At 46.5% G+C, this 14,563-nt stretch overlaps 2 protein-coding genes across 4 annotated transcripts in view; one reads left to right on the top strand and one right to left on the bottom strand.

Moving 5' to 3' along the window:
* The first annotated feature begins 5,650 nt into the window (after positions 1-5,650).
* csad (cysteine sulfinic acid decarboxylase) overlaps positions 5,651-14,563 on the top strand; it is a 44,437-nt gene continuing 35,524 nt past the window's right edge. For 2 of the 3 annotated variants that reach the window (XM_053850484.1, XM_053850482.1), the window contains exon 1: positions 5,652-5,669. The gene's annotated coding sequence lies outside the window, so the exon portion shown is untranslated. Of the gene's footprint in view, positions 5,670-14,563 lie in introns of all 3 variants that reach the window. The other variant, XM_053850489.1, reaches the window with a different exon arrangement.
* On the bottom strand, positions 6,274-13,494 carry hoxc12a (homeobox C12a). The gene is made up of 2 exons (XM_053850493.1): positions 8,925-13,494; positions 6,274-7,394 (listed from the first exon to the last, which is right to left on the bottom strand). The coding sequence occupies exons 1-2, from the start codon at positions 9,478-9,480 to the stop codon at positions 7,156-7,158; spliced, it is 795 nt and encodes a 264-aa protein (XP_053706468.1). The 5' UTR covers positions 9,481-13,494; the 3' UTR covers positions 6,274-7,155.

The following is a 14,563-nucleotide window of genomic DNA, read 5'->3' as shown; positions in this document are numbered from 1 at the left end:
TGTCATCAAATATGATCACCTAATCCCACAACAGTCTCATGGACTCATGTTTTTGAGATCTCGTAAATAAAGGTGATAGTTGTTTAAGTCGGTGTTTTTCAAGAATATTGACGCAACAAACTCAACAAAAGAAATGATTTTTCGCTGGTGTGTGTCGTGGCGACCACGGCCTCGCTTCAGAGCTGCGAGGACCGCATCAGCGCATCAACACCGGGCGTCGAACGCACGACTGAGCATCAGAACGTGTCAGCTTCAGACCGTTAATTCACGCTGCGAGCCGCGTCATCGCCTGACATTCTCTCCTTCATTATTCTGATTCAAGCTTTACACGTCCTATTTATTTCCACACTCTTCCGACGGTGACGCCATATTGGTAAATAAATAAACAGCAACGAAAGCGCGCAAGAAAAAATATACAATACATTTTTTTTTTAATAGCCGAAATGTAAGTGTTTTCTGCGAGTGTGTCATGGATAAACCCGCAAAATGACAGGCGCTTTTATTCGCTTTCGTTCGTTCGGTCCAATTGTCAGGAAGGCTCGGGCCTGAACTATAAATCTAGTTTTGAATTCTGGACGACAAAGTGAACCTTCATAGCCGACGACAGTGTTCGGTTCTGCAGGAGCCGCTTCTTCGCTGGGCCTCTTAACTCACCGGTTCCGAGGCCCAAACAAGGTCGGATGTTGACTGGACTCGTATCCTAAACCCGGACGGTTGATTTGGTTTAATAAAAAGCTATTAAAGTGGAGGAGGAGGAGGATGAAGAGCAGCCCGAGTGTTCCTGCTTCACTGTAAACTTTTAATTGTCCTGTCGAGGCTCGTTCGAAGACTCTTTATGGACTAACTGGTACCAACACCAGCTGAAATTAATAGACGGGCCACTTGTTTACGAGGATTGCAGGACGACCGTCCAACTGACGGGTGAACGATCGTGTTCGTTTTCACCGGTTCGACGTTAATACCCGCACTCCATCCCCTAATATCGGTGTGCCAGAGGTGAGTCCAGTCTAAGTTCAAGTCGACACAAAGGTCTTCAACCAACAGCCACGTGACCCGAGAAGGTTCCCCTGTCCGTGGGTTACTGCCCACAGACAAAAGGTTGTTTCCCATGATGCAGCGGCACACAGACAGGCAGCTGTCCAGACACACACTTGAATTTGACCACTAAAATCCCGCGTCATAAACGCTGCACAAACACCCGCTCTTTGTTCTGCGGAATGTTGGGCTCCTGCCGCACCTCAGAGGGGTCCGACACGTCCTCACCCCCACACACCATGACCCCCCGGCTTCGTTCGTTTAGATGACAAGCCCAGTTCTAAAGCAGTGCCGTCATCTTTGCTGAGCCATTCTGAAGATTGTCACCGGTGACGCCCAGTGGAACCGCCGATTTAAACCACTCTTTCAGACGTTTTCGTTTCAGCTGGAGTCTTGAACGAGCGTCTGGACTTGTGAGACACCTTTTAGCTGTTGACCGCAGTTTTGACCGTCACAGCCACGATTCTCACTTTGATTGGCTCAGCGTGTGTGAAGAGGAGCAATACTGCATTTAGTCCTCTGTATCGAATCTTCTTTTATATCCCCACTAAATTGTATTTTTCTAGCTCTACAAATTGTAGGAATATCAAAATATGGATATTTTATATTGGACATTTCACCAAAATGTCGTCAGTTTAAAAACGTTTTTTTTTCCTCGTAACTTGATTTACGCTTTTGTCGAGATGTTTTCAAATTGTTTATTTATATAAGTATGTAGACAGTACATTGACGCAGAGGCAAGTGAAATTTTCAATGTAACTTCATACGCCTGGTCGGCCAGAGAAAAATATATTATTATTACTGTTATTATTACTATTATTATTATCATTTGCTCTCGTTTTTTGTTTTTCCATTTCTCGACTCGTCTGTCAGACAATCCAATATTTATTTTTCTTTTCGATCGTCGATCGAGGTCCCGTCCCGTCCAAACGGTCCGTGTTTGGGAACTTCTGACGGGTCCGTGTGGGCACGAGGCAGTGAGACGAGTGCGATCACTACAACTAGCGGACTGATGTTTGTCAACAGTGCGACTGTAAATATCCCCCATTCTTGGCTCGAGCATCAGAACCAGCTCACGTCGCTCGGCTGGTTCCTCGCTGCGTGATGACAATACTTCACGCGTGTGTCACCGGCTGGTTCCGAGCCAAGCAACACAAGACAATATGAGCGGGCCTGCGGCGCTGTTGGACTCCGAGTAATCACATTACCGTCCCCTCGTGGCCCAGAGAACTTTAATTGGATGTAAAGCCGCTGTCTAAAGAGCCGCGAGTGTCGGGCGTCACTTCAGGCCTGCGCTCCTCACGACAGCGTGTTAACTTCTTTACTGCAACATTAAACCGCTCCACCACAAAGAAAGTGCGGCTGCGCCGAGATTTGGATCGCTGACGAACACGGCAGCGATGCATCTGCTCCTCCGCTGCTGCAGGGTTTATCAGAACCGCTCTTCCATACAGGACTCCGTTTTAACGACAGCTTTACTGTGACTGCGTTTTTTGCTTTGTACGCAGCCAATAACAGAGTAAAAGCGAGGATGCTGTTTAGTAAACACGGCGGGGGAACAACACTCCCCTCGAGATGATCGTTTCACGTCATAGCTGCTGGACGCACAGCAAGATGCCACGCGCCACACGCAACATTGACTCGCTAAGCAGGAGAGATGAAGAGTCTCATCAGCCGATGGCGTTGCTCACTTGCTGTTTTCACGCGCGCACGCCAGCACCCAGACACACTTCTTCATGGCTGACAAAGACCTGAGAAATGATACCTGCGGCCATGCCGTCACAACACGTACCTTCACAGGAGCAGTCATGATGTCATGGCAGAAGCACAAGCTCCAGCATCAAACACACCTGCTGAGAATGAAGCCCTTTGCTGGAGCGCTCATATCGGTGCCACAACAGAGACGCAAACTGTCACTGAGTCTTCCATTTGTAGACAAGAATCTGAGCGGCGACGCCTGAAGAGATGCTGCTGAACAGAGAGTCCTTCTCATCCACAGGTCTGTGAGGGCACAGCCACCACTGCTGCTTTGAGCTGCAAGCGTGAGTCACTGACACATGACTGAGGCAACACTCCATGTTGGGCCCAACAGCATGGGACCCCATTGGTCCACGAGACTGATTCAGAGCACGTAGCTTCACGCCGTGTCACTCTGAGGTGACGATCTGAGACAGAAATCATCTCCAAAACACACATGGACAGACACACAACTCTGCCAGTGTCTCAAATGACCTTTGACCTACAGATGAGCCGCCATAAACTCATTGGTCAGGAAGAGTGTAGAGAACCAAAGCTCATCTGCTCGTCTGCATCTGTCACAGAGCATTGAGGATGTGGTGAAATAATGCGGACCATGCAGGTCGCTCTGGTTCTGGATCGTGCAAGAAGGCGATTTTGTCGCTGAGTGAAGCGCATGGTCACGTCAGCTAAAGTCACTCGCAGTCGCTTTCTTGAGTTTTGTGTTTTTCACATGCTAGGGACCCGTTTGAAGAAGCAGCCCCAGCATGGGTGTGCGCTTCATAGACCCTTGACATGGCGGCCTTGTTGGGTGTAAAATGTCCTCCAACAATGTTGTCCATCGCCGCACTTTGTAGAGCACATGTAATTAAATGTTTAGTCCCAACTCTTTTGTTAGGATTAAAGTTGTGTGCGTGATAATTGATGACCCAAACACTGGTTTCCTGGAAACCAACAACCAGAGGATTTTACAAAAAAAAATCTGTGCCATTGCCGACACTGATGCAACAATTTCCAACTTACTTGAGCTGTTTTACTTGAAACTGTATCTTTCATAATGAGATCTGAGCATCCCAGGCTGAAAAGCTGTTCCAGTTTGGATGCTGTCTGCTCTTCTTGTGCGGGTGACGGAGGTGTGACCTTCTCACTCATATTTGCAGTGACATTGTTTTTTGTGACATTGGCGTTTTTGGTCTCGGCACCATCAGTAAAAGCACCAGTTGTTTGAGGCGACCAGGCCTGTTGAGGGAGCTACAACGCGTATGACGCTGCCTGCACCGGTTGCAGATTCGAATAAAGTCCTGAGGCACCACACCAAAGATTACATGAATATCAACCCAGCTGTTTGTAAGACGCCCAAATGATTCAGAGAATTGTTACATTAGAAACCACGTTCAACTGTTACTGTAGCATGCATAAGTTTGGAAAACAACTCATTTAAAAAAATAAATCCTCATCACATCATCATTATCACATCTGACTTTTTTTTTTATCTGATCACAATATTTAACTTAACAATAAAATATAGAGTGATCGCATTTTTGTCACCGAGTTTAATTTCTGTCTGTTGGCTACCCTCCATAAAAGGAACTATTTCGTTGTGTGAAGAGAATTGAGCGCGTCACTGTCGCTGGTCAGCTGAACGGCCGTTGTTATCGGTCGGGAAGAAATGAACCACCAACTCAGATTTCTTCTCAAATCTGTAGGTGGGGAATTAAAAAAAGACATGCAGCATTGACCTTGAAGGAGACGGGCAGACGCGCGCTGCGTTCACGGTCAACAGCGCCGCTGCTGGACTGGACAGGAGATCCGCGCCCGGCGCGCTTCACTCACCAACATATACGCGCGGTGATTTGTCCACCAACATGAATGTACTCGCCAAAACTATCATTTCAGAATGGATGACGAAATAAAATACGGACCGTGTGTGTGTGTGTGCGAGAGAGAGAGGAAGAGCGTGTGTGTGGGGCTCATTTCTGGTGTGTGGTGAGTGAGTACAGTATTCAACTTGTCCAGCAGGGAGAGCTTCGAAAAAGCTGTGTGTTTAGTATCAAACAGCGATATTCACGTCGCATCCATTCACCCTGTCATGTTGAAGGTGCTGTCAATGGATGAGGGAAAGCAGGTCTGTACGCACAGTGTGGGCGTGTGTGTGTGTGTATCAAGTAGAGAACCAGGTTACTGTTCTACTGCAAAGTTCTACTGCATGAGAGCTCATGCAGTATTGCTGGGTCTCATGGCCACATGCACAATAGGGTCATCTTTCTCAGATATTATAAAAACAGTAATAATCCACAAATTGGCTTCAGATGAACGGAAGGACATATATCCCAAACTGTTTTGTGAAAAACCTGAAAAACCAAAATGTCACATAATCTGAATCTGTTTGATATTTTGGGAGGAGATCATCCACGTCTCCACAGACTGTGTTTGGCCCCCAATCTTGGAATCATTTACTCCGACTATAGTTCCGTCCAGGAGTAAAATCATGCCTTACTTCTTTCTCTCTCAATAAACGACTGCAAGTCCAATCATGAACCAGCCAGGTTCCGATCATCAACCGGACCGACCTGTGTGGCTTCACCAGGCCCAGTTAAAAGCCAACAAAAGCGTCCATTAGTGTTCGGACCAGGGTTTCACTGGTACTTGTATATTTTTAACAAGTCGTCTCCAATAAACTACTCGCCAGTCTCCCATCCCCACTGGCAGCTCCATCGCTTTTTAAATTGCCTATAACATGTTTGACACCTTTTTATGATTGTTGCATGATTCAGACGTTTTATTCCACAAAGGCGGATCTGTGCTGCAGAACTATCTTCCGCCGACTCGTTTCCACACGGACGCATTTCACTGCAGCACACAACAAACTTTCGGCGGGCCTCTCTGAGCTGCGCTGGGTGAGTTTCTCCCGACTACTTTGGCGTGTGTGCCCGTCTGGAGAGTGTGCGTGTGTCAGTGGGTGTGTTCTTGTGCTTCTGTCTTTGTGAGAACCTGCATGAATTTTTAATCAACAGAGTGAGGACATTTTTGCAAAGTGGGGCTACTTTGGCCACTTCGTTCAGGCTTATTTTGAGGGTTAAAACTACAAAATATTATAACTGGGTTTTAGTTTGGTTACGAGTGAACTTTAAGTTTAGACGGTTAGGTTGGTTAGGTGGAGAGGGTGGGGAAGGCATGATGTCACTGACGGTCCTCACTAAGATAGGAAGACGAATGTTTGTGTGTGTGTGTGTGTGTGTGTGTGTGTGTGTGTGTGTGTGTGTGTGTGTGTGTGCGCGCGTGCGTGCGCGAGAATGAGTGCTCTAACGAGCCCTGCAGTCACACACACACACACAGACACACACTTGAATTGATGGACGGAAAAAAAGGTTATTTCCCGGCTAATATTAGTAAACAAATGCGTACTTTTATTTGTGAATGTTTTTTTTGTTATTGGATGAACGTTAAACATACATTAAAAAGGAGGACCGACCCATGACAGCAGAGCCTTGAAGACAAAGACACGTTCCAATACTGTTTAATAAGAGCTTATACATTCAGATTATATCACTTTACAAGACAATGACGCGGGACAACAAGCAGAAGGATGGAGGGAGGGAGGAGAGGAGGGCTGGGGACAGACGGACACCAATACGGACGACAGCAGCTTCACTCTCGTTCTCGTCTCCATCGTGGAAGGTTGAGAATTCTAGCCCACATGTCGGGGAACACACGAGCCCAGGGGAATGTACCAGAACCACCGGACACCGATCCCGGATCAGAGCCATGAGGGACGAGAACACGCGAAGCTAACACAGACACAAAATGATACATTCTTTCTCTGAGTGAAAACGTAAACAATAACATCAGATGTCGCTTCACGCATGCGCAAACACGTACACACGTGACCAATTGACACCCCCGAAAAACATCTAAATATATTTGTTCTACGCGTTTATTGTCTGAGCACCGAAGTCTGCGTGAAGGAGCCGCGGCGTCATCCGCCACAGCGCTCGCTCGTACGTTCGCACCAGTTACGCCAAACATTTTTGCATTTTGTGTGCATCTAATGTAGAGGAAGGTGAAAGTGTTTTGGTGAATACCGTGACGAACAAAAACGCTCCCGTCTTTTCACGGAGAACTATGACGCTCGCTCGATCACTCGCTCATTCACTCGCTCACATGTAACTTGGGTCTGAATTCTTGTTGAAGAGCAGGTGACACGTCATTGTGGTCCAGAGGACGTGTTAGGATGAAGACGTGGACTCGGTGATTGTGCGTTTCTTTCGCGAATTACAAAACAAATGTGAGTGTATTATCTCTCCAATTAAATTCTGTCACGTGACGGAGCGACGTGGCATGCACTCGTGTAGGGTTCCGAATCCAATCTGAGGGCCTTCCGAGCTAGAAGTAGGCCAGCGCCTGCTCCCGCAGCATGAGTCTCTTCTTCTTCATGCGCCGGTTCTGGAACCAGATCTTCACCTGCTGGTCGCTCAGGTGGAGTCGGTCCGACAGCTCCCTCCTTCGCTGTCTGGTGATGAACTCGTTCAGCATGAATTCTCCCTCCAACTCCGCCAGCTGCAACTTCGAGTATGGCTTGCGTTTCTTCCGGGTCCGAGTGTGGACCGGGAACCAGGGGGCGCCTGGGGGACAGAGGGGGAGGTCAGTCACCACAACACCACGGTCACATCCAAGTTTACACGTGTGAATATACTCTTCACGTCGCCTCTGCCCATGCGCATATGTGCGTTATTAATGTCGGTATTTATTAGCGTATTTGCACGTCACATTAAAACAAACGTTGCGACTGTCAGTGCCAGATAGACCAAATGCTTGTGTGTGCGCGCGTGTTTCAAATGAAGCAGTTGCAGTCAATTGAAATTAAAATAACGACGCGTAAATCGTTCGTTTTGTGTCGGGCCGTCACGGTTTTGTGTGTATCTACATGCGCAGTTCCGATAATAGTTGTGTGTGTGCGCGCGCGCGCGTGTCTTATTGAATGTCCCGCATAACATTTTGAGAAAAATATAGATATAATAATAATCATAATACTACTAAAAATAATAACAATAATAATTTACTCCAAGGCGTCTGCAGCACCAAGCAGTCAGACTAATGAAAACAGTTCAATCCAGCTGCGAATTGTGAAAGAGCATTTTAAGGTGCCGTCACTGTTTGTCTAACAAAAGTTCAGACGCAAAAGATTGACTCAAAAATAAATGAATCCATTTAAATTGTGTAGTAATAATTGTTTAAGTAATAATAAAAGTAATAATATTTATTTATTGTTTATTTACTCACCACGTCACCACGCTTTTTGACTCGAAGATGAGGCAGCCCATCTTATATGTAATCATATTTTTCTCCCCTAGTGACGGTGACATTTGACGAATTAAAAAAAAAAAACCAACCTGTGAATTGGTGGTTGTTAATGATCGCTTTTGACTGACGTCAGACTGAGCTGCACAGCTCCGGGTGATTAATGGACGGGTGAAAGAGTAAACACGAATGTACTGGCTTCATGTATTAATTCAAATTTTCATCCTTACGTCCATAAATAAATGTTAGTGTACGCTGTATTATCATGCATTGTAATTCGGAAAACATTGTATATTTATTTTGGCTGCATCATGAAGTGTTTCATCTCGTGTTATATTTTGTTATACATTTCCCCCGATAATTCATTTGTACGTCTATGCTCACACACGCGCGCGCACACACACACAGACAGACATGTTTTGGCACACTGACGTTCTCATGCTTCAGTTTTGTGCCAGTGATAATATGAATAGTTTTCGTGTTTCAGACTTGTGTGTGTGTGTGTATGTGTGTGTGTGGGATGGAGGGCTGGCAGGCTGCAGGCAGGCGTGAATCTCTGTCCTGCGTGGTCCTCTTCTCAGCTCAGACTGTCGCAGGGTCTCAGACTCGAGTTGCTTCCGGTTCCACTGAGAGGTGAGGGGAGCAGAGCATCGCGGATCGTACTGGACCACAGCGCGTGTGTCCGACGGCACATGGCATTCAGGGTGTTTTGGGACGGCCCCCTAGCGGCGTGAACGCGCCTTGCAGGTCTCCCTGCAGTCTGATCCCCATCTGGGAAAACCCAGAAGACTGTCTACCAATCCTGCGTGCAGCGAACGAGAGAGTGTGTGGAGCGAGACAGAGACGTGACCCACCTCCGCCCGCGGACATGGTTCCTCCGTGGCCCCCCGGCGACGCCAGAGTCGGGGCGTCGCTGGATGAAGGTTTTGCTTCACTGAGCAGAGACGAACTGGAGTCGGACTCCATTGACTGGCAGGACGGCGGGTCTTGCGACAGCTGCTCGGTTCCGTAGTCGTATTTGGCGAAGAGACCGGCGGTCCCAACGCTACTGTGCATCCCGTGGTCGGAGGTCAGCGACGGCATGTCCCTCGTCCGGCCGTCCTCCCGCTTGGGTCCACCTGAGCAGGTCTCCCTGCTGTAGTAGCACTTCTGTTCCTCCGGTCGGGAGATGTCGCAGGACCGGTTGAAGGACACAGAGCCGCCGAAATACGACTGCGTGTATCCGTTGCACGGCTCGGACGGGTTCCACGGGAGGGAGCAGACATTGTCCCTCCTCGGGTAGGAGAGAGACGGAAGCCCCGCCAGTTGTCCCCCGGAGGCTCGGAAATTGGGGAAGTAGAAGGTGTCTCCAGTGTGGATGTTCACCAGAGGTCCCACAAACCCGGGATTAAGGAGATTATGTTCGCCCATTTCCGCGGGCCCGACCAGCAGCTTCTACTTTATTGCTATCTGACATTTAACGTAGTTAAAGCGGGAGCGGCGTCTGATTGGCCGCCCGCGGACCACGTGACCGGGGCCGACCTGCGCGCACTCGGTACCACCCACTCGGTCCGACAAAACAAAACATACACTTCGGTATTACACAGGTTTATAAGCGTTTTAAAAATACCATAAGGCTTTTTATGAAAAATGGAGAGAATCCACAGAGTTCAGAAGAATCCGGACCGGTCCTGTGCCTCGTATTACGGGCTTGTTGGAGCCCTTTACTGGCTGACAAAAGTTTCCTGTGTAAACTATTTATTCTTGAAGGAGAAAGCAGGTCCAGATTATGGGAGAATGAGAGTCTTATAAAGTGTTTACGAGCTCGTTGGAGGAAAAGATGATGCGCTCCTACTCGCATATTTACAGTAACGGGGTCAGCCGGTGAAATCGACAGGTCGGTGGTCCAAGGTGACTCGAGGAGGACTAGCGCACCGGCAGGCTACACATCCTCGTCACGGACCGACCTGTGACACGATTTTCGTAGCCCAGAGAAGTGGCGGGACTGGGCTGATATCCGGGCAGAACCTGGTGTGGTTCCACTAAATTGAAATTCACGTGGGCGCGCGTTACGTTCATGACTGAATGCGAGACAAATATAACAGTGTTGTATCCACTCATCTCACACCACACACACACCGTCGCTTTGGTTCTCATGACTAGTTACAATGCAGATTCTGAAGGCATCAGAGCTATGAATGTACACACTTGGAGTTGCGCGGTGATTATTACTCTCAACATATTTGATATTTTAGATTCTACAAAATAGCCAAATTTGGCTTCGATAACTGCTCTGCACACGATTTTAATGATGTGGTCCACCGAGATAGTTTTTGTGGTAATATGATGACAGGTGACTTCATCATGAAGCTCATTACGTAGGCCGAGGCTTGGCAGTCTGTTAACAAAGCAGTGGAGGCAACTTTCAGTCATCTAAAATATGGAACATATTCACAGCAGTTATTTCCCTGTTTTTCTTTGCTAGATAATTCATTCCAGATATCTACTAGATATATTTATATATATATATATATATATATATATATATAATGCGTCTCTTACCGTCGTCTTCTCCATAGTTCCGTTTTTTTCATGACATGAGTTGACTTTTCACTTGACGGTTGTCCGTCTATCTTGACCTCTCTCTGACTGTAATGGTCTTTAAACGATCACTACACAAATAATTTGGAATTCATGTGTCCTCCTAAACGGACTTAGTAGCACCGCTGCGGTCTCTCACGTGCAGCCAAACTTATTCGATGTTGAACTTGACTCAGCGACGATACCACGTGACTTCTCTCAAATCTCCAAAGTCATCAGTAAAGGTGATCGGGTGTGTGTGTGTGTGTGTGTGTGTGTGTGTGTGTGTGTGTGTGTGTGTGTGTGTGTGTGTGTGTGTGTGTGTGTGTGTGTGTGGCCATGTTTTGCCACTTGTGGGTACCACGTCTTGACGAGCCTCCTTCTTGTGAGGACATTTTGGCTTGTCCTTCCAGGGTTTAGAGGGTTAAAACCTCAGTAGTTCATGATAATGGGCTTTCAGTTTGGCTCAGCGTTAAGGGTAGCCATTTGATTGGAATGGTTAAGTTAAGGGTCAGAGGCTGTCACATAGTGAGGTTTGCAAACAGGTTTGTTCAAAAATATTTGCAAAAATATTGATTTGTATGAATGACTCCGTATGCGCAGTCGTCAAATCACTCGATCGATCAGAAGTCTCTCACAAACACACGCGCAGCTGAAATCTGAGCTCTGGTAAAACCCAAAACCTCCGCGCGGCCCCGGGACTCGGAACAGCCCGAGTCCGCCTCTAAATAGACGGGACCAACATCGGGTGAACCGGAGACGCCGTTGAACCATCCAGTTTGGTGACGGTTTCCTCGCGTGCGCGTGCGCGCGTCATTGTCGTCCGTATTTACCTCTTACATAGTATTTGGCATTTTCCGGTCCATTTCGGTGTTCACATCCGTTTTGTCTTGCTCGCACCGCACTCCAGATGACGTCACCAAAAGAAAACGGCTGCTCCTTTTCTTTTAATCTCGACGTGACATGCGCAGACGAGAGCTGCGGACCGTCAAGGTCACTGTCTAGTCCAGAGTCTGACCACTGAAGTGACCAGCCAGTCCGGACCAGACAGCTGGACAAAGAGCCTTTCACACGTTGGTGGCGGCAATAATACAACACACACACACACACACACACACACACACACACACACACACACACACACACACACACACACACACACACACACACACTTTGCAAAAATGTCCTCACCCTGTTGATTAAAAACTCATCCAGGTTCTCGCAAAGATAGAAGAACACACACACACACAGCTCGACAGAGAGATAAATAGATAGATTGATAGAGCCCAATTAACCCCGAACCCTGAGGAAGTATTATTTAATTCTGACGACACGCGACGCATTCCTTTTTGCATGTATTGATGACCGTATTTTTACATTTGAATTCAAGACCGTTTTCAGTCAAATTGTCCGTCACGCCTGGAGCTGACCAGAAAACCCTTTGAAAACGAATGCACCGTCATTAGACATGTGAGCGCGTGCTGTTCGTTTATATTAACTTATTTGGGTTCAGACGATGAAACTGTGCTATACTGTGGCCTCACTAAGTCACACGAGGGTTGCCGCTGTTGCCGTCGAAAATCGCGTAGCAAAACACAGCAATAATGAAAATGACCATATTCATTTTTATCGACTTGTTTCTGACCAGTGAAGGTAAGCCGCGTAATTAACGATTGAATCAGTGAATAATGGTATGATAAAACGAATTGTTGGTAACGGAGACTCGGCGGTTAGACTTTAGGAACTTGGTGCAGTCTTCAAGGAAGTGAAGGTAAATAATAGCAATAATACTGGTCATGAACGCCACTATTCCAAATATAATGAATTACAAATATAATTACAGCAGCGATGACAAAATATTTTTGTTCATCAAGTTAATCTGAAATCAAGCCCTTCTTGCCACTTTAATAATAATAACAATAGCAGGAACAGTCGTGGGGGTAGAAGGAGGACTAAAATATAGATTAAATAAATTGTTCAGTTTTGTTTTCCATCAGACGTTCATGATCACTCTTGCTGAGTGCGGCGAGTTTAGGACCACGTGTGATGTTTAACACCGAGTCCCAGGAGGTATGATAATTATATTTAAAACAATGACGATCATCTGGGCGAGACGTTTGTTGTGGTCAAACACAAGAAATAAATCGTAAATAGTCCACTGAGTACAAAATAATAACCCGATAAGATCAACATTGAAACTAAACTCAATAGAATATTCTGTTTAGGTAAATACATATGACATTCATGAGGAAAGCGGAGATGCAGAAACTTCCTGTTAGTTTCCACTGGTCACCACCAGAGGTTATCAGACGCCTTCTCAGAGAAGTGTGGACACACACGCACACACACACACACACACACACACACACACACACACACACACACACACACACACACACACACACACACACACTCACAAGTAGGGCAAATAGTTTGATAAATCCACACAGAAAGCCCTTACGGATTTGTTTTACGAACGTTGTGATCAAATATTGAAATACAGTTAGTCCACCCGTTAATAAATAAATAGAATCAACTTCATGATGTCTTGGCTTTACAAACATTCATCAACGCCTGCAAACTACAAACTATCCCTATTATTATTGTTATTATCCGTAGTATTGTTATTATTATTATTATTAGTAGTAGTAGCAGTTGTGGTAGTCGTCGTCGTCGTCGTCATAATAACAGTGATATTAAACCGGTCATTTCCACTACTCCCTCCTTCTGTTCAACAGCTCCGTGAATTCAACTAACTCTCTTTTCGTAGACCAAGTAAATCGACAGTCCGAGCAAGAACATGAGCGCAGTACCAAGTTAGAGTAAATGAGTGAGTAAATAAACTAGTTCCGGTGCCACGCTCTTTCTTACCTGCAGCGACGTGACGTGCTCTCCGCGTGAGCGCGGTCCGTGTGAGAGTCTTGTGGGCCGCCCGCGCTTCTACCTGGTGAAGAACACACACCTCATGTTGAAGCCGTCCAGATACAGAAGTAAGAGACCAAAACAGAGTCCACATGTCGGCCCGTGAGAGGATCTCCTCTTCCCTTCTTTTATGAATTTATGGCGTCATTAAGTCCGGACTGTCTAGACGCTGGAACAACACCTTGTTTGCCCACAAACACCCCCCTCTGCCCCTCCAACCTCTCCCCCCCCCCAACTTTCATGTCCCCCCATCCCCCTACATTCCCCGCCTCTTTCGAAGTTTATGATTGACATTGTGATGTCAAGGTCAAAGTGACGACATAGTCACGGTCAAGGCTGCAGACGTGCAGAGCAACAACTTCCGGCTGAGTTCAACTTTCAATCTTCAAATTTGATGGATGACGTTATTTCAGAAATAGACGGTTCGGGATATTCGATTAAAACACTCGGAAGAGAAGCAAACGGCTTCAATAAAAACAGTCGAACAACCGTACAAGTGTGTCAAAATGACAAATGAAGACCGGTAAAAACAAACCATCGAAGCTCATAAAACAACTACGAACACGACACTAAACATCACAAATTCAACATGTTTGCAAAGTGAGGACACTTTGGTCCTGAATTTCTCAAGCTTCATTTTGAGGGTTGAAAACTTCAAAATATTATCATGGGGATTTGTTTTGTTCCATAGGAAAGGTTAAATGTAGTCATTTGTTTTCGATGGTTGGGTTGAAGGAGGGAGACCGGGGCGCGCCCCCGCGTGTGTGTGTCTGCATTAAAACATTAAAGTCGTCTTCGTGTGTTCACCCGCGAATCTTCACCGCCGTCGAATTGTGAGACATAATTAGAATCGTTCTGCTCTTTGATCTCTTTGTAGTGTGATGAAACGATGTTCACACTGCGTATGAAAACGCAAACGATGAAACTGAAGTGCTGAAGCGTGAGTCACTATTGGATCACATTTCTTTGCATGATACAGTATGTAACATTGCTAGTGGTAGTACTTGTGGCA

This window comes from Synchiropus splendidus, chromosome 18 (genome assembly GCF_027744825.2).
Source record: "Synchiropus splendidus isolate RoL2022-P1 chromosome 18, RoL_Sspl_1.0, whole genome shotgun sequence".
NCBI classification, from domain to species: Eukaryota; Metazoa; Chordata; class Actinopteri; order Syngnathiformes; family Callionymidae; genus Synchiropus; species Synchiropus splendidus.
The sequence above is the reverse complement of the archived record's forward strand: the minus strand, read 5'-3'. Positions and strand labels throughout refer to the sequence as shown.